Source organism: Gopherus flavomarginatus, chromosome 4 (genome assembly GCF_025201925.1).
Source record: "Gopherus flavomarginatus isolate rGopFla2 chromosome 4, rGopFla2.mat.asm, whole genome shotgun sequence".
In the NCBI taxonomy this organism is placed as follows: domain Eukaryota; kingdom Metazoa; phylum Chordata; order Testudines; family Testudinidae; genus Gopherus; species Gopherus flavomarginatus.
Window position 1 is genome coordinate 108,403,076 of NC_066620.1, and position 18,726 is coordinate 108,421,801.

The 18,726-nt window shown below is 38.0% G+C and overlaps 1 protein-coding gene across 4 annotated transcripts in view; it reads right to left on the bottom strand.

Annotated features, from left to right (window-relative positions):
• Positions 1-18,726, bottom strand: part of ADGRG6 (adhesion G protein-coupled receptor G6) — a 174,014-nt gene that overhangs the window by 41,871 nt on the left and 113,417 nt on the right. For all 4 annotated transcript variants that reach the window (XM_050949482.1, XM_050949480.1, XM_050949479.1 and 1 more), the window contains 6 exons: positions 18,079-18,140; positions 14,187-14,394; positions 13,422-13,587; positions 5,655-5,795; positions 1,793-1,909; positions 620-665 (listed from right to left, as the gene is read on the bottom strand). In XM_050949482.1, the coding sequence (XP_050805439.1) occupies positions 620-665; positions 1,793-1,909; positions 5,655-5,795; positions 13,422-13,587; positions 14,187-14,394; positions 18,079-18,140 (740 nt within the window). The remainder of the gene's footprint in view (positions 1-619; positions 666-1,792; positions 1,910-5,654; positions 5,796-13,421; positions 13,588-14,186; positions 14,395-18,078; positions 18,141-18,726) is intronic.

Consider the following 18,726-nt stretch of genomic DNA (forward strand, 5'->3'; position numbering starts at 1 on the left):
TTAAGCCTCTTTTCATATTGTTATTGTAATCTGCTCCCTTTCATGCCATGTAACCATGAGAAGCTTGTGGCTCATGATTAGTGATACAAGCTCACAGGTAGCTAGCTCCCATAGTTTTAAAATGAAGATATACACAATCTTTTCCAGATCAATCTTGAGAAAGGATCATTAAAAGGCTGCCCATGCCAATGCTCCTGACTAATTATTATTTGATTTGTGCAAGTGGGAAAAAAAGTCAAAAGCTGATTGTCTTTAGATACAGACACTTTTGGAAGCCTTGGTATCCAATGTTGAAGCCCATGGAGATACAGTCCAGGCACAAAGCTTATTCAAATTGGGTGCAAATTTCTATTTGTGGATTTCCACTACTGGCTGTCATGAGCTAAAAGTGTTAGCCAGCAAAGCAATAGCATCCCGTGGCTTCACCAGTTTCTATTTACTATTTTGTACTGATAAGGAAGAAAGGGAAAAAAACCTACATAACTGCATCTTTGTATTCAGCTAAAATGAATTCTGTATGCCATAAACACTGTCTACCCCGGTGTCAAGTGTGATTGATTTAAAAACCAAGACATCTTTATTCCTCTCATACAATAATTGGAAATATTTTTAAACTTACTGTTTTTGTTCATATCCCAGAAGACGCAGGTAGGATTAAGATCCTCCTAAACACATATATACAAATGAACATTTTCGTCTATTAAGATATAAATTTGATTAAAATGTACAGACATATCAGGAGTTCCATTACTTAGGTTTTCACACAAAAACTGAAGAGAAACATTATTGATATTTGAACTGTGGTAGTGTCCACAAATTCCAGTCAGGGATCAGGGCCCCACTATATTAAAAAGACAGTCCTGCCCTAAATCCGGCCCTGATCCTGTAAAGATTTATACACATGCATAACTTTACACACTGTAAGTAATCTCATTGAAGTCAAGCATATGTATGAAGTCTTTGCAAGGACAGGGCCTAAATAGAAGTTCTTCTGATTGTTCGCTTCCTTTAGGGTCTCTCAAGGGACTCGCCAAGTAACTGGCATCCAATGACGGGTAAAAATCGAAGGGAATAACTTACTGAATCCACTTCGAGGCCATCTAGTCTGACCTGGAAGTAGATTTCATAATAAGCAGCTAGTCTAAGCTAACTGAAATATGAAATATTATTTCCTCTTCCCCTTCCCCAAGGTCAGTGGTCCTGATTATCCTCACCTAAAGAGTTTGACATCAGTGTGACTCCATTGCCTCCAGTGGAGTTTCTCTTGGTTTACAGCAGCATAAATGAGAGCCGAATGAGACCCATATGGGAATTTTTTAAAAAAACTAATAAATAAAACATGACAAAAGACTGATTTTTCTGGGCTCTACTTTCCCATCAGTAATATTGGTCACTTTGTAATGGTCCTTTGTTTCTTTGCACAAAACGAAGAAATAACAAAATTCCTTGAGGTACAATTAATAAAATGGTCCATGTCTGCTCAAAGAATTCACATCAACCTGAAGTTCCCTTGAACAATAAATATTGACACAAATTATGAGTCCATCTGATTAAGTATCAAGTATTAGCAGCCTGGAAACTACAGCAGGGATAGGTTGAATTATCTACATTTTAAATGATTATTAAACACTGGATTTTTTGTGTATTTGTTAACAAATGTGATTTTTTCCCTCTCTACTGGAATCTTTCCCCAAACCCAACAAAACCAATGATAATCTTTCTACCACTGATTCTACCACTGCCAGATACAATCTGAAATTTTTTACCTCTAGTTATACCAGTTTTTTCTTACCTGGAACAGGGTATGTTTAATTGTAATTTTGACAGCATCCTGAAGGTCCCGGATGGTAACATTTCCAATACTGCATGCCACTACAAAACTGGTTAAATTGGCATTCATTTCTGCATCCTTTGAAAGATTAAAAAATGCAATAAATATTATCAGAGCACCAAATACACTAGCCAGAGAAGATGATTTTATTTTTGCAGTGTGCCAGAATAAACAAACTGTCAGCACTTTTATACTTCAGACCATCCATTATAAGAACATCCTGTTTGTAAGATCAAATTACAGCTTTTCCTTTGCTATTTCCGTTATTATCATAAACATACACAAGCACATAATTAAGGGCAGATTGTAAGGCAATTTCCATAAAATTTCTCTCTTAAATCACTTTGTTTGATGGCCAACCACCATTATACCTCAAACAATGCTAACTGATAACAAGTTGTGATATAATTAGATCATTTCCTTAACCAAGAATGAACTGCAGCTTTTTTATCATATTGACAAAACAGCCTCTGGGAGAGTGAGGTGGTTCCTTTTTTTTTGGCATTACATATAATATTAACATGATCTATTCACCACCTTCAGTATTATACACTACCTGGCAGCAAGTGGTCATGAAGCGACATAAGATGTGGAAAAAAATTCTAAGTGACACAATATAGTAAGAGACAATATTTCCAACACAGTCCTATTTGGTGGTAATTTTGATAGGAGCATGACTTTATTACTAACCCAGTGCTATTCCTAACCTGCTCTGAAAAGGCACAGAGAGATGAGTCACATTTTCACAAATCTATTTATGTTCACACAACAAAAGGTGATAAGTCTACCTCTTAGCTTTAAGTGTCTGATCCAAAGCCTAATGAAGCGTGTGGAATGACTCCCACTGATTTCAGTGGGCTTTGGATCGACCACTTAGTAAAAAAATTGGAGGCTAGACTTCACAAGGCCATTTGAAGTCTTCTTCCCACACTTCGTTAAAAGGGGATAAGAGACATCTGTAAAAATAAAATACAAGTAATATTTCTTCTTATGATATTAGTTTGGACTGAATTAAGCTTGGGGAAAAGCTTTTAGGCAGGAGAATATAAGAGGTATAAAAATGAAAGGATTATGTAGCTGGAACTATTACAGGGGTCTGAGAGGAAATGTTGAGTATTTATATAGTATTCAATACAATTCATAAAGACTGTACCATTTTAAAATACTATCTTCATAGGCTCAAAATAGAGTCTTTTAAAATCAAGTTTTCAAATAAACCTTAACTAGCTAGATAATTATAGTGGAGTGTAAGGTAATAGCACCAAATACAAATTAGCATTCTCTCAAATAGAGAAATGGCACAGCCAACACCAGTGGAGATTTTTGTTTAAAATTTTGAACTGTGCATTCATTACATATTTTTACACTAAGAGAAGAAAGTGCTTCATGCACCAAACAGTAAATTTCTGTTGATTGAGATGTTCTGCAGATTATTTTATATTGTAGTTTATTTGTATAGGAAGTGACCATTATTTAATTGTCTTCATAATCAGAATCCAGTATAAACTAGCTGAAATAATCAAGCAGCATTAAGTGCTCTTTGGAAGCCTCTTCATGAAAAAGTATTTGACTATCTTTCGATAGCACAAGGACTGATGTTGTTTGTTTAAAAGTGCTTTGAGATCTAGAGATGCAAAGCACTATACAAGAATGAAGTGGTCTTATTATTAATATAGCATCAGTATAATATTAGTACTCCAAGGAAAAATGGGAATGTTAGTCTGGATTAGGCTGACATTTTGAAATGAGAATTTTCCCTTCTTCCATCTAGCCACCTCCAGAAAGAATCCCTCCTCTTCCTCTTCTAGTACTCCTCCTTACAGAATGGCAAATAACTTTTCACATGTGATTTAGCTAGGGCATTTAGTCTCTTGTGTTTAGGACATGTCTGAGCACATTGTGATTTCCTCAAACATTTTTACGGCTCAAAAAAATTTAACATAAGTTTTTGACATTTTAAAAAAAAATTCTGGATGGCTTGTCAAGAGTTCTCAGTGAGCATTCAGTACAGACACTCCCCGAGTTACGTAAACCCAACGTACACAAATCTGAGTTTACGGAAAAAGTTCCGTAAGCTAGAAGTAGGAGGGGGTTTTTTTGTGTGTGCGTGTAATGGTCAGAGATATGTTTCTGACTTACACAAAATTCGAGTTATGCAAGGCGTTCCGGAACAGAACGTTTGCGTAAGTCAGGGAGCATATGTATTCACTGTTTGTGCTGCAAAGTCTCCCGCATCGGTGAAGAGGTCAGAGCTCCTTAAAGGATTGAAACCTTGGCTACTTGTGATTGGTCACAAGTTACTGTTTCTGTTTCATGATCTGATGAATGCATAAATGCTCACATGTGCAAATGGAAAATATGGTTTTTGCATATGCTCACTTTCTCAAACGTCTGACCCAGCACACCTAGGCTGCCTAAACGAATTGTTTAAAAAAGTAAACTATTCCTGAAAAAATTCCTTGCAGTATTCCTGCGGCTCTACGTTTTTATTGTCTTCCTATCAAATATATCTTTCTTACTGACAAACACATTTTAGTACAACTCAGGAATACATGAGAGGAAGTCAGACAGATCAATTATATATTAATCTGGCATCAGGAGTGTCATTTGTCTTTCGAGAGGGTATCATTAATTGTAAGTCACAATCATTATGGTTGAACTTTGCCCCTTAATATAAAATATGAAGAAACCATGATTAGTCATGACTAATCATGATGGAGCTTCTGAAGACCAAGCTTAGTGCTATTTATTAAGATAGAATGTTTTATCATTGTATGGATTAAGACAAAACCTACTGTTGTATGCTTCTGGCTTCTTGACTCACATCTGCAGATACCGCAGGGTGTATTTCAGAACGCAACTATGGGTCACATGTATTTTGCTAGCCTAGATTATCTCAAGTATCTCAATACAGTGCCAATAAAAATGATAATATACACACAACACAATACCACAGAGTTCTGCGGATGCACAAGAGCCAAAGGTCATTTGAAATACTAATGGGAAAATGAACTCAAGCCAAAAACACTGTTCATTATGAAAGCTATGTTTGCTTCTGAATGAAGAAAATATATTTTGAATGTAGAGTTACTTTTTTTCCAATTGTGAAGATCTTCCTAACTCATTGGTGGATGAAGACCTGGAAAGTGATTATAACATGATCAGACTTAAAGAAAAACAAAATAACTAGATCCCCTCAGTTCTCCGATCTCAATATCACTAACCTTATTGAGTAACCATTTCCTCTCAGAAAACCTGTATATGAGGTGTAAACACACTATATCTGGATTGAGAAGGCGTATCTGTGATGGTCAACAGTAAAATTAACATGCTCTCGTATCGGTGGAATTAACCCCTGTGCAAAGTACCCGCACAAAGGTATCAGTGGGATTTAACTGGTACATTAGCCTTGTGCTGATCTTCTGCACAGGGGTAAATTTCACCCTGGTTGATCACTTAAAAAAAAAAGGAAGAGAAATAATTTTAGGCTCAATGCCAAGCTGGTGTAAAACAGTGTGGCTCAACTGAACACAGTGGAGCTATGCCAATCTATGCCTATGACCACTTGAATATCAATTCCTTCTAGACTATTATGAGCAGAAGGAAACTTTCCTTAGAATTGCAGTAAGATCTTTGATGTAATGAATAACCTAAATACTGTGGTAATCTAGTAATTATTAATATGCAATATTTATTCCCAATGCCTATCTCTACTACGACCATATCATTTCCATAACTCATGAAATATTGCAAAGTGTTTTTACTTTGGCAGGCTCACTTGTTTTAGTCCACGTGAAATTGGTTCAAGCATATTTGTACTTGCCTGGAAAAGTCCATTTTTGTTGAAGAATGTAAACTGAGCCCTAGATACAGCTTCAAACTCATCTTGGCTTAAATTCTTCAGTAAACTTGAGGGCAGAACAACAGAAGCCAGGGCATTTCCTTGAGTCTTGTCAAAATCTAACTGTTTTATAAAAAGAGGAAAGAGCAGGTCAGACAAAAATGAAATCAACCAAAGTCCACTGAATCTGTGCACACTCCCTGCAATAGTGTCAAATGTGATTTGAACATAAGACTACAATAACCATTAGCATAAATATAGCGTAGCGCTAGATGAGGATTGATACAGTCCAAAATAATGTTCTGGTATGGTATGTTTTTACATCTTTCTTGTGGGAGTCCAGGCTTGAGACATATTATTATTCGTATTACTGTAGCATCTAGGAGCACAATCATGGACCAGGGCGCTGATGTGTGAGGTGCTGTACAAACAGAGAACAAAAAGATAGTTCCCGTGCCCAAATAGCTTCAAGAAATAGACAAAGCTAATCTCCAGCTGCTGTATTGATCCCTTGGGGCCCAGAGCAGTGAGGGTAATTTACAGCACCCTTCATGTTGCTCTCACTTATGCCCAGGAGAACAATCAAGCAGTAAGGGAGCACACTGACCAACTTTGCCTTTGCGAGGAATGTTTTGTACTCCTTGGCCATTGTTGCAGAGCTGGGCCATTGTTTCAGGGACACAACACTGCTTCAGTTTACACGTAATTCATGTTTTGATGTGTCTTCACTAGAAAATGTCCCTCTTTCTAGTGTGGCTGTGCTGGTGCTAGAGGCAATGTGAGCACCAGTATGGGCAGGGCTCAGGCATTTTTACTATTGAATCATGAAAATTAATGCTGGCTGCTATCCACATTAGCACTTAGAGTGCTGCAAGCACCAGTACACCTATCCCTTTGCTGGGAAAAAGGGTGCAGGATTTCCAGTGTAAGCAAAGCCTTAGAATATTTTCTTCACAACCACACGGACTAGAAATATTTTTCTTTATAAAATGAAAGCTTTGACCTGGAGCACAATTCTGTATTAAGGGGTTGATTCTGTGGCAAACTCTACCAAATCACAGAATAGATGGGCCCTGGCTATATTTAACTTGTCTTAAGAGACATTTTTAGCCATTTTATGTTAACAACACTGATATAAAAGAGCATTAATGGACATTTTTCCCGCAGTTTTTTGTTAAGATTGTGTTGTGGTGACTTTTTGATATACATGTAAATTGCTAGAAGGTGGATTTTTAGTTCACCATATTTAAATATGTCATTTCCCCATGAGAGCAACAAATGTTTCCATTTAGCAGCTTCTACATAACTCATATTCAAAATTGGTGAGTAAACGACATGTTTCCTTGTGGAATTTTGTTTATACTGACTAATGCATAGTAACAATAGTGCTAGATTAATGTCGTTGTTTGTCATTTAGAAAAGATTTAATTCTCTCCCTTTTGAATTCTGTAATAGCTTATCAGCATGTCCAGTTTCCGTGTGAAACAATCTGGGGAAGAAAAATACAAAGATTTTTTAAATTACATTTAGGGTCACCAACTAGATATGGCAAAAATAAGAAATTCCTTGGAGTCAGAAAAAGGATAGACTACACAGGAATGTATCAAACAGCTAGAAGCCCACTCTATCAATCAATCCATCAGTCCATACAATCAGGTCCTTATTTCGACAGTCAGCACTGTCATATATCTGAGAGCCTCCTCTTTTCTTGTAACTACAGTGGAAGAGGCAAGAGACTTACAACTTTCTGAACAAGACACTGAAATTAGCAGACAAGTGGACATGGGAAATATTGTAAGAGTGCCTACGAATATAAACATATATTACACTAGTTTAGAAATTCATGCAACAGAGCCATTAGCCGGGACTGAAAAGGTCAAAAGCACTATGGTTGGTATTTAAGGCCTAATGGCTAGAAGACTTGACCTTGTTGAAAGAACTTTTGTAAACAAAAGAAATTATACTGTCATTGGTTAAACCGCTATATTATTTCCTCAGGAACGTTCTTTCAAGAGTTGTCTTGGCACAGGAGATTTTGGAACCTACAATACTTCATTGTGTCTGGTAACTTTATCTCTAGAAGCCCATCTCTAAACAGGAAAATAGAACTGGCCAACAGAAAAAGACGTTGTCATAAACAGATAGCTAAGGGTTAATGTTCTTTTACCTGTAAAGGGTTAACAAAGGGAACCAAACACCTGACCAGAGGACCAATCAGGAAACAAGACTTTTTAAAATCTGGGTGGAGGGAAGTTTTGGGTGTGAGTTCTTTGTTCTTGTCTTGGTTCGGTAACCCTCTCGGCTCTGAGAGTGATCTTTCTATCTCCAGGCTTTCTAATCTTCTGTTTCCAAGTTGTAAGTACAAGGATAGTAAGACAATAGGTTTATATTTTTTTTTGTATTTACATGTGTGTAGTTGCTGGAATGTGTTAAATTGTATTCTTTTTGGATAAGGCTGTTTATTCATTTTTTCCTTTAAGCAATTGACCCTGTATATTGTCACCTTGATACAGAGACCAATTTTATGTCCTTTTTCTTTCTTTTTATATAAAGCTTTCTTTTTAAGACCTGTTTGAGTGTTTTTCACTGGTTAAGGCTAAGAAACGAAGGGAGGAGGAAAATCTCTTTGTGTTAGATTTACTAAGCCTGACTTTGCATACCCTCTGGGTGAGGGGAGAGAGAGATTTGATCTCTCAGTACTTGTGTTTCAAGGACTTGAAGCAGGGAGTATCCTAGGGTCCCCAGGGTGGGGAAATCTGGGAGGAGATAAAGGGGGGAAGGGAAGTGGGTTATTTCCCTTTGTGGTGAGACTCAGGGCATCTGAGTCTTGGGGTTCCCCAGGGAAGGTTTTGGGGAGACCAGAGTGAGCCAGACACTGGAATTTTTCTGGCTGGTGGCAGCGATATCAGATCCAAGCTGTTAATTAAGTTTGGAGGTTTCATGCTAACTTCTCATGTTCTGAACTCTAAGGTTCAGATCTGAGTAGGAGAGTTATGACATGAGTGACAGCGGTGGGATAATATAAGAATCCAGAAGCCAGCAGGAATATTATTTTCTTTTTCTCTGCTAGGGCTTTTATGCAGAGAGAAAGAGTTTGGGTTTAAAAAGAGTCAGAGAGAATTTTTTTTTCTGTTCTCTCAGTTGCACTTTGGCTTGCATATTAAGCAAGGAACTATTAAGGTTGACAAGGGGTCTTTTGTTAAACTATAGCACTCCGATTGAGAGTTAAGTACCCAGCACAACACACATGCAAATAAAGTGGTTTTTCTGGTTTACTTTACATTTAAAAGATTAGCCAGAGGAAGAAAAAAAAAGCACTGTTGCTAGGCAGACCCCAGGAGACAACAGAGAGCCAGCAGTTCAAACAATAAACACCAGAGGGCACCCCAACACAAGAAAACAGGAACCATGACTTCCAAGGCAAAAATGGGGGCACAAATCAAAGAAGCAGACCACAGGCGACAAATGGGAAAAAGAGAAAAAGAGGTGGAGCTGAAAGAAAGGGAAGAAAACATCAAACTGGCAGCCTACAAAAGAGAGCAAGCAGCCAAAGATGTAGCCCACCAACGAGAGAGGGAGAAACACCAACAAGAAATGGAAAAACAACAAAATGAGAGTGAAGAGAGGGAAAAAGAGAGAAAGCATGAAATGGACTTGGTGCGGGCCAGGCAGGATGCTCCCGCCAGTCCTAACAACCCTCTGCCAATGATTGTTCCAAATCACAGGAAATTTCCCACCTACAAGGCAGGTGATGACACTGAGGACTTCTTAGAAAATTTTGAAAGGGCCTGTCTTGGGTACAGCATCCCTGAAGACCAGTACATGGTAGAACTGAGGTCACAGCTCAGTGGACCCTTAGCAGAGGTGGAGCTGAAATGCCAAAGGACAGAATGAACCATTATAAACTGTTTCAAACCAAGGCCAGATTCAGAATGTGGATAACCCCAGATCATGCCCATCGGTGTTTCAGAACTCAAAAGTGGAAACCAGATGTGTCATTTCCCAGACACGCCTAGTACGTTGGGAAAAATTATGAGGCCTGGATATCAGGAAACAATGTTAAATCCTTGGACGAACTGCACCTCCTCATACAAATGGAGCAGTTCTTGGATGGTGTTCCTGAGGACATAACACGGTACATACAAGATGGAAAACCCAAAAATCTCACCGAGGCGGGGGAGATTGGAGCCAAATGGATGGAAGTGGCAGAAAGCAAGAAAGCTACTGTCAAGGGGAGTGAATACCCCAGGGGGCACACCGACAATAAATCCTACAACCGATGGCAGCCAAAGACCCCACCTACAACCCAAGGAAAGCCACAGACGCCCTATTCTTCCACCTCACCAGCCTCCAGTAACTCACCTCGACCCAGTGACCAGTGAGCTGGAAGATGCTTTAAGTGTAATGAACTGGGACATATAAAGGCCAACTGCCCAAAGAACCCCAACCGAGTGCAGTTCATTACACCACCCTCACACCAAAGATCCCCAGGCCCAGATGCCTCTCAAATACCCTTGGAGTGAAGGGAAATTTTGAGAGTGGGCGGAAAGAAGGTTACTGCGTGGAGAGACACGGGGGCACAAGTGTCAGCTATCCACCAATCCTTTGTCGACCCCAAATTCATCAACCCAAAGGCCCAAGTGACAATTTACCCCTTCATGTCACAAGCTGTAGACTTGCCTATAGCTGAACTGCCTGTCCAGTACAAAGGCTGGTCAGGAATGTTCATAAATACTCTTGTGAATGACATATTGGTATTTGCAACCCTTATTATCTGCTTACTGTAAACATTTGAAAGAGTGAATATTTATTGACAACAACGCTCATGGACATTAAAATACTAGAGCAAAGAAATATGTGAATGTATTACAGCTTCTGCAGCCATTTTGGAAAGCACTTATTATTCCCACAACTGATTTGAATAACTATCAGTGGTTCGTAGATAATATAGGATCATTACAGGGGACTCCCACTGTTTATAAGCTTACGCAGGACCAATTTAACAAAATGAATTCCCAAATGCTAACAGTCAAAAATTTGGCAAGAACTGTAAAGATACTTGACTGAAGTACAATTTCTTCAAGGTTCTGTGGATAGATTTGCTTGATATCCATCTTAAGAGAGGAAAAAAATAAAACATGTAGCTTGAGGTTTTTAAGATTCCCTAAAGATCATCACAATATTTGGTAGATGTTCTTGATCTTGTGAAAAGGAATCTCCACCCAGAGAGAAGAGAAAAATTCTTGCCTAAGAAACATGGAAATACAAACTGTGACCACAGATGTTGAGGAAATTGTTGATGGAGAAGGGGCTAAGAATTGTCAATAAGCTGTTGGAAGTGTAAAAGCCTGAAAACCAACTCAGTGTTCCAATAGGAACATTATTAATGAACTTGTCTTTTCTTATGGCACAATCTGGATTTCATTATTATTTAAACAATCCTGTAATAAATTATTCCAGGGCAAGAAAATATTCCTGGATGTCCTCATGCCACAGATGGTATTTGTTATTATACATGCCGGACATCCCAGATCTAAATGTAGAATTTTTCCTTTCACCTCCATAAATGCAAGGTGAAAACTGAATGATAACTGTTCCTTTTCTTTTATAAGACTCAGCAATCAAGCTTTATTAATCACAGAACTTCCTCATCCATTTACGCTAAATTTGATTTGGAGAAAAATGGGCAAAATTCTGTGAGTGAAAATGAGTGGAACTCCATTAAAATAAATGTCACGGGGCCTACTTACACCTGCAGAGAATTTGATCCTTTGAATTTTAGCTCCAGAAGATAATATAAACAATATTTAAAAATACTATATTTTATGATACTGTTATTCATGTACATCTTGCCATAAATTTGCATGGTACTTACAGAAATGACAAGTTATTTATTAGGAATAGCAAGTTTACACCAACAGAGAATTTAGTTTCTCATGTATATTACAGCAAAATTATTCTGTTACACTATATTGTAATGATTTGCATTTAACTGTTAAGCACAACTTTATGTTTAAATTATGAAATTAGCTCCTCAGGTCTGATCATTTGTTTATAATAGAAAGATTTTTATTGTGGTTTTTTTTCCCTCTCACCTACCTTCACCTACACTGCAGACTTACACAGAGACTATGTGTTTGGCATGTGGTCCAGTGGGAGAGACATGACAGTTCATGGTTAGGGCACTAAAGAACTCAAGATAAATTCCCTGCTCTGCCACAGACTTCCTGTGCGATCTTAGTCAAGTCACTTAGGGCCAGATTTTTACATGTATTTATGTGCCTAAAGAAGCAGACAGGTGCCTGGTGGGATTTAATGGGAGTGAGGTACATAGGGGCTTTTGAAAATCCTACTAGTTGCTTATCTTCATTTTTAGGCACCTAAATACCATCAAAAATCTGGCCTCTAGTCTCTCTGCGCCTCAGTTCCCTATCTGTAACAAATGGGAATAGCTCACAGGGATGTTGTGATGAAAAAGACATTTAACAACTTGAGGCCAAAATCAAAGAGTTGGTGAACATTTATCTCCTGCTGGAGTTAATGGAAGATGCATGTGCACAGCAGAACTCAGGGTTTGGCTCAGAGTAAGCAGAATTATTAAAAAACTGTTGGAGGTTTCCATATTGATCTATGAAAGCTTGTACCAGAACACCGATGAAGTCCTTCATGTAGATACCATCTTGGATTTACTCTGCAGGAGGATTGAATGCAGACTTCTTCTTAGGAAACTTCGAATACTTAATTCTGTTTAAAATTACATCACAGAGTATATGTAGATCTGAGAGGTAAAAATATATAATCCATCTCTATGTCTGAGATGAGAACACCCATGTTTCATTATTTTTCATGGATGATACTAAGATACACTAAAGTTCAATCAACTTCTTTTGGTCATCTCTAAGAAGAATTTTAGATACAATAGTGACACATTATTGGAAGTCTGAAATTCACCATTTTTCACTCACTTGGAAGTGTGTAATAAAGCAGGTGGGGCATTTTGTTGATATAGTGAAATTGCCCTGGGTTTAATGCTTGCTAAATATTTGGTAGGAACTTCTGGTCCTCAGCAATATGATGTATGAAATCAACAATATTATTTTTATAGGCAGAGATACCAATATCATCAGCTGTTTTTATATCAGTAAAGCAACACTTGACTGAAGAAACATCATCAGTTATTTGTAAAAGGTAGTTACAAGTGACAATCATATGGAGCTGTTAAATGTGTGTTGGCTAACAGATTGCCAAAGTCTAATTCAGGAGACGGGTTGTACAGAAGATTAATAGAGGATATTTTCCCTCCTCATTTTTCCAAGTAGATGAAAAAATGGAGCTAGTTAGGAATATGTCAGCAAAACATTTAAATTTGTAACAGTCACAATTTGGTCTGGATTTCCTATAACTCATGGAAGTACATCGCTACCTCGATATAATGCCACCCGATATAACATGAACTTGGATATAACGCGGTAAAGCAGTGCTCCCAGGGGAAGGAGGGGCTACGCACTCCATCGGATCAAAGCAAGTTCAATATAACACGGTTTCACCTATAATACGGTAAGATTTTTTGGCTCCCAAGGACAGTGTTATATCGAGGTAGAGCTATACTAAATTAAGCTATTTGAAAGAATGCAGGAGAAAAGGTAAACAATACTCCCAACTGGGTTCAGTGCTCCTGTATCATACCTAATAAATAATAAGTAATAATTCTTAACATTTTGAGTTCCAGTGTAAATGTCTGTTCTGTACCTGAAAATCTGAAGCATTGTTCTGGGGACCAACACTGAAGGAGGATCCACTAAATGAAGTTGAATTAATAGAAGAAACTCCAAGTGCCAGGTTCCGAGTTGAGATGCTCATGGATGGTCCAGTGAACTGAATCTTTAAGGCTAAAGTATCAATAGTTTTTAAAGCTCTAAAAACAAAGAAAATTATAAACAAAAATGTTGTTTTTATATATCTATATCTATATCTATATCTAACTATATACATATAAACAAAACAGAAGAGATGAGAAGAAAGAAAAATAATGATGAAACCAGTAATACAGCATCAGGAAAGAAAATTACTCGTGAGGTTTGAGTCCATTTCTGACACTAATTTTTGTAAACCCAGCAGGAGATTTGATAAATTGATCTCTCTGGGCCAGAGCATCAAATTATGTAAATCAACATAGGTATTGAAACCAGTGTATTTATGCTGATTTTCACTAAGGAAGGATCTGTCTGTCTGTCATTTCTGGCTACAGAACAATATTCCAATAATATTTAAATTCATATTACAGTTTCACTTATTATATCAAAATAGTTAACTTTTTGTCAAGCCCCTTAATTCTGAGACTTGATATATGTCCCTTGGAAAAATGTCTTTCAAGGGACTTAATCAAAAGTTTAAGGTAGGTTGGCTGTAGCTTGTGTATCTCTATTTAGAAAGCTTCAAGTTTTTATGATCCCATGCCCCTACAGGTAGTAAAACACTTTCTCAACCTTCTCCCTCAAATTCAGAAACACTTACTCAGAAGATGATGCTGCCAATACACTGTCTGAACTCGTTAAAATATTGGAAAAAATTGTCACCACAGTAGAACCCAAAGATGCATCAATTTCTTCATCGTTCACAATTTTTTTAAGTTTCTGGACAACATCATTGACTTTGTCAGAGGTCAGTTGCTGCCCTTCACCAGTGAGATTCAGAAGTTGATTGGCTATATCAGCTGCATTTTCTGTGAGAACATTGGTAACAGAGAGCAAAAGGAGAAAGGGATACATGTGAAGAACACTTCCTGCTTGTTGATTTACAATGTATTCAGTGCTAATTGAACAAACATAATAACCAATCAACATAAAGTGTATAGGATGAGCTGAACTTATGTAATGTACTTCTCTGTTTCCTCTTTCTTTTACTAATTTTATCTGGGTTTATCCTCATTTAAAGTAGGAAAAGATTAGAGTGGATGAATGAAAGAAGAGAAAAGAGGGGAAAAAGAATGAAGATAAGAGTATTTCCTTCCCTTCTCTCCTTTCCTGCCCTTATCTTATACTCTTTTTCTCTTTGGGAAAACCACATTCTCCTTCATCCCTGAGACCAAACTGTGGGTCTCCTGATGCCCCAGTTCCAGGAGAAATTTAACTCCTTTTTCGGTTCAGAAAGTAAAATCCTGACCCTATTGAAGTCAATTGGAATTTTTCTATTGAGTTCATTTCACCCAGAGCCTACGCATGAATGGCATGACAAGTAAATCTCATACAAGGGCTTTTTCTGGTAAGACAAGATTGGGTGTTTAATATGGTGGCAATGTGGGCCACATACAAATAGTGGTATAAATTAGACTTTGGGCATCCGTTGGCCAGAAAACTAGTATAAAAGGTCAAGCCATGTAATCTGAAAAAAATTGGCATTCTGCAAGTGTGCTGAAAAAATTATTTGACAGGCTAAGGAGGTAGAGTGATGAATGTAGGAGAAAAAAAACTATAAACAAATCACTTTATCTACACTCACACATTTGTTATTTTTCCTGAGATACAACCACCATTGCCCCGCTGGCTAACATTACATTCATTTTACATCCGAGAGCCTGATTCTGCACTGCCTTATCCCTTGTATGGTCACTTACACCTGTGCAAAATAAGTTCAAACTGGGTTTAAAATGCTACTAAACAAGAATTCTGCACTCCTGTGTTCCAATGACTGTACCCACTGGTGTACACAAAGAACATGACTCCAATTTACACTAAGACCCTTTACATTACTCTGGCATGTAAAAGGGACATAAAATGAGTATAAATGTAATTTATTCCCACTTTAAAAACAGTGTGATATAAAGCTGTCTTTGTGTAAATGAGAATAAGGCTCCAGGAGTCCAATCCAAAGCCCACTGGAATCCTTTCCATTGACTTCAATGGCTTTGAATCAGGCCCCAGGTACAAAACGTTGGAAAAATCAGACTGGAACAGACTGTCAATTTGATGCAAATTAACACCTGCCCCCAGTCTTGGCATAAAAATTTAACTCATGGCACTGAATTTGATCCAGAGACTGTCATGGATAGGCTGGATTCAATTTATTGTTTTTTCATAGATTTTCAATATTTACTTCGATTTTTTTAAAAATATTGAAACAACTTAGTATGAGAGAGGGAGACATGCTGGCATCAGGTGAGGAAACCAACCACCAAACACCACAAGAATGCTTCACAGTATTTTCCCCAGGCATTGAAATTAGGGGTGTGTATTAAAATTTACAGGAGAATGAGACCGTGAGGGCAAAGATGGGCTGTATGTCACCATAATAAAAACTGAAAAATGTTTCACAACCCTTTTATTACTTTAACACCTGTTTTAAAATCATCACACATATTAAAGTTGGCTACTCAGGCCTTCTGTGAAGCATTATATCTACATCCTTTCTGGTTTCTTGTAATTTTCACAACTTTGTTAATGAAGTTCTTGAATGAAGTGTGCTCATCTTTCGCGGCTTCTTGTGTGTATGGTACTTCCCGTCCTTCAGCTGATATGCTCATTTGTTCATTCACATGATGAAGCAGAAGGAGACTTTATTCAAAGCACAAAATTCTATTCATTGATGAAAAAGAATGCTCAACTGGAGCTGTTGTGACTAGGGATAGCAAGAGATGAATTCCTACTTCTTTCATCCCAGGAAACAAAGCACAAAGATCAGGTTAACCCACCAGTGATGATAAAAAAGAAGTTGAAGTGAAATCCTCATTCATTCGTCATATGACATTCCACTCTGTATTCAAATTCTCTATCACATCACAGCCTAATTGCTTATTGAATTTCATCCTGTTTCCTTCAGACCATGTCTCCAGTTTGTCCAGATCATTTTGAATTTTAATTCTATCCTCCAAAGCACCTGCAACCCCTCCCAAGTTGGAATCATTTACAAACTTTATACGTGTACTCTCGATGCCATTATCTAAATCACTGACGAAGATATTGAACAGAAGCAGACCCAGAACCAATCCCTACAGGACCTAACTCGATATGCCCTTTCAGCTTGACAGTGAACCTCTGATAACTACTCTCAGGGAACAGTTTTCCAACCATTTATGCGCTCACTTTATAGTAGCTCCAAGTTGTATTTCCCTAGTTGGTTTATGAGAAGGTTATTTGAGACAGTATCAAAAGCCTTACTAAAGGCAAGATATACCACATCTACCACTTCCCCCATCCACCAGGCTTTTTACCTGTCAAAGAAAGCTTTTAGATTGGTTTGACATGCTGTTACTTATCACCTTATTATCTTCTAGGTGTTTGCAAATTGCTTGCTTAATTAATTGTTCCATTATCTTTTTGGATACTAAAGTTAAGACTGCTCTGCAGTGTGTTTAGGAGAGATTATGGTTACACTTTTCTCTGAGAAAAGCTTGTACTCCACCATGTCTTCCAGAAAAGTTTGCAGCTCCATCAAATGCACAAGCAGCCATCTGTTTAGTGTTCAATTTACAAGCATTTAACTCATTTAACCCATGGGTTGTCACACATGCAGCGGATGTGTCTTCTATAACCTGAACATCTAGAAATGTATCTATGGGCCTACCACTGACATCGAGATAATATATGCAATGACTTAATGCTTGATGCCAATTTGCATTGGTGCATTCATCAGTCATGTATGCAAATGTTTTGAATGTGGTGAGATAGTTCTTCACTTTTTCAACTGCTGAATCTTTCACTGTTGCATTGCATGCTTTTAATCAGTCAGTTGAGTTTCTTGCAGAAAGATAGTGAGCATTTGACAATCTTGTTCAGAAACAGTGTCCAATTTCAGGGTTGACAAGTGACAATGAACTTAACATTGGCCTCCAGTTTGTATTGTGTGGTATTTCTTGCTTACGTAGGAAGTATTATGCCAACAGCTGTGTTTATTTACATAAACGGTGTTGTGTCTGCAGCATTCTTAACATCCTCATTCAGTACTTCTAAAACTGGTTTTTACAATGATTGGCTTATAAGGCTTTCTGCATGTCGATGCAGTCCAGAGGCTTGTTTTGCAGCCTTTTCATGTAGTTTGTCAGCATCTGCTTTGTTGATTGGTCTGGCAAACCAAGCTCCTCCAGTTTTACCAATTGTAGCAGTGGGAAGCTTTCCTTCTTTGTAATCTTTTTTGCAAGAGGTGCACCAATACATGGGAAAAGTTTGACTAAGAAACATCGGAAACTGCCTTTAGGTTGTGGAGACACTATTTCTTCAGTGTTTTGGGCTGTTGTAGATACACCACTTGAACCTTCAGATGACACGTTGGTATATTCTTTAGTTCTTGGTATGTTCTTCATCTTGGTTGAGGGTGATGGGAGAGTTTGGGGGGAGGAGTACATTGTCCCTGAGGGGGAGAGGGGATGTAGAGAAATTGCTCCTAGAAAAAGGATGAATATCAATACACTTACCTGTGCAATTTCTAAGATCAGGTTGGCCCCAGTATGATGTATAGTTGTGCGGGTTTAAAAAACTGTGGAGGAAAAAAATAGACAGAATATTCATTTATGCAAAACGTGTCATATTATTCAGAATAATGTAGCATAATAAAGCTGGATGTTTCAAAATTCATTTGTAAATTACACAGCATCATGTTACATTAAAATTACAGTCCTGGAAGCAACAAAACTACAATGAAAATTAACAAGTGTGAAAGGGTCAGGCCAGATGGCTACAGGAGAGTGATAGAAGGCAGATATATTAGCCCCAGGTTAAGTAGGTCCCCTTTCCCTTGGTAAGGTAACATGGAAGGTTCCAGAACAATCAGGAACTTTCTGGAAACAATTAAGGCAGACAGGCTGATTAGAACACCTGCAGCCAATCAAGAAGATGCTAGAATCAATTAAGGCAGGCTAATCAGGGCATCTGGGTTTAAAAAGGAGCTCACTTCAGTTTGTGGTGCACGTGAGAGGAGCTGGGAGCAAGAGGTGCAAGGAGCTGAGAGTGAGAGGGTGTGCTGCTGGAGGACTGAGGAGTACAAGTGTTATCAGACACCAGGAGGAAGGTTCTGTGGTAAAGATAAAGAAGGTGTTTGGAGGAAGCCATGGGGAAGTAGCCCA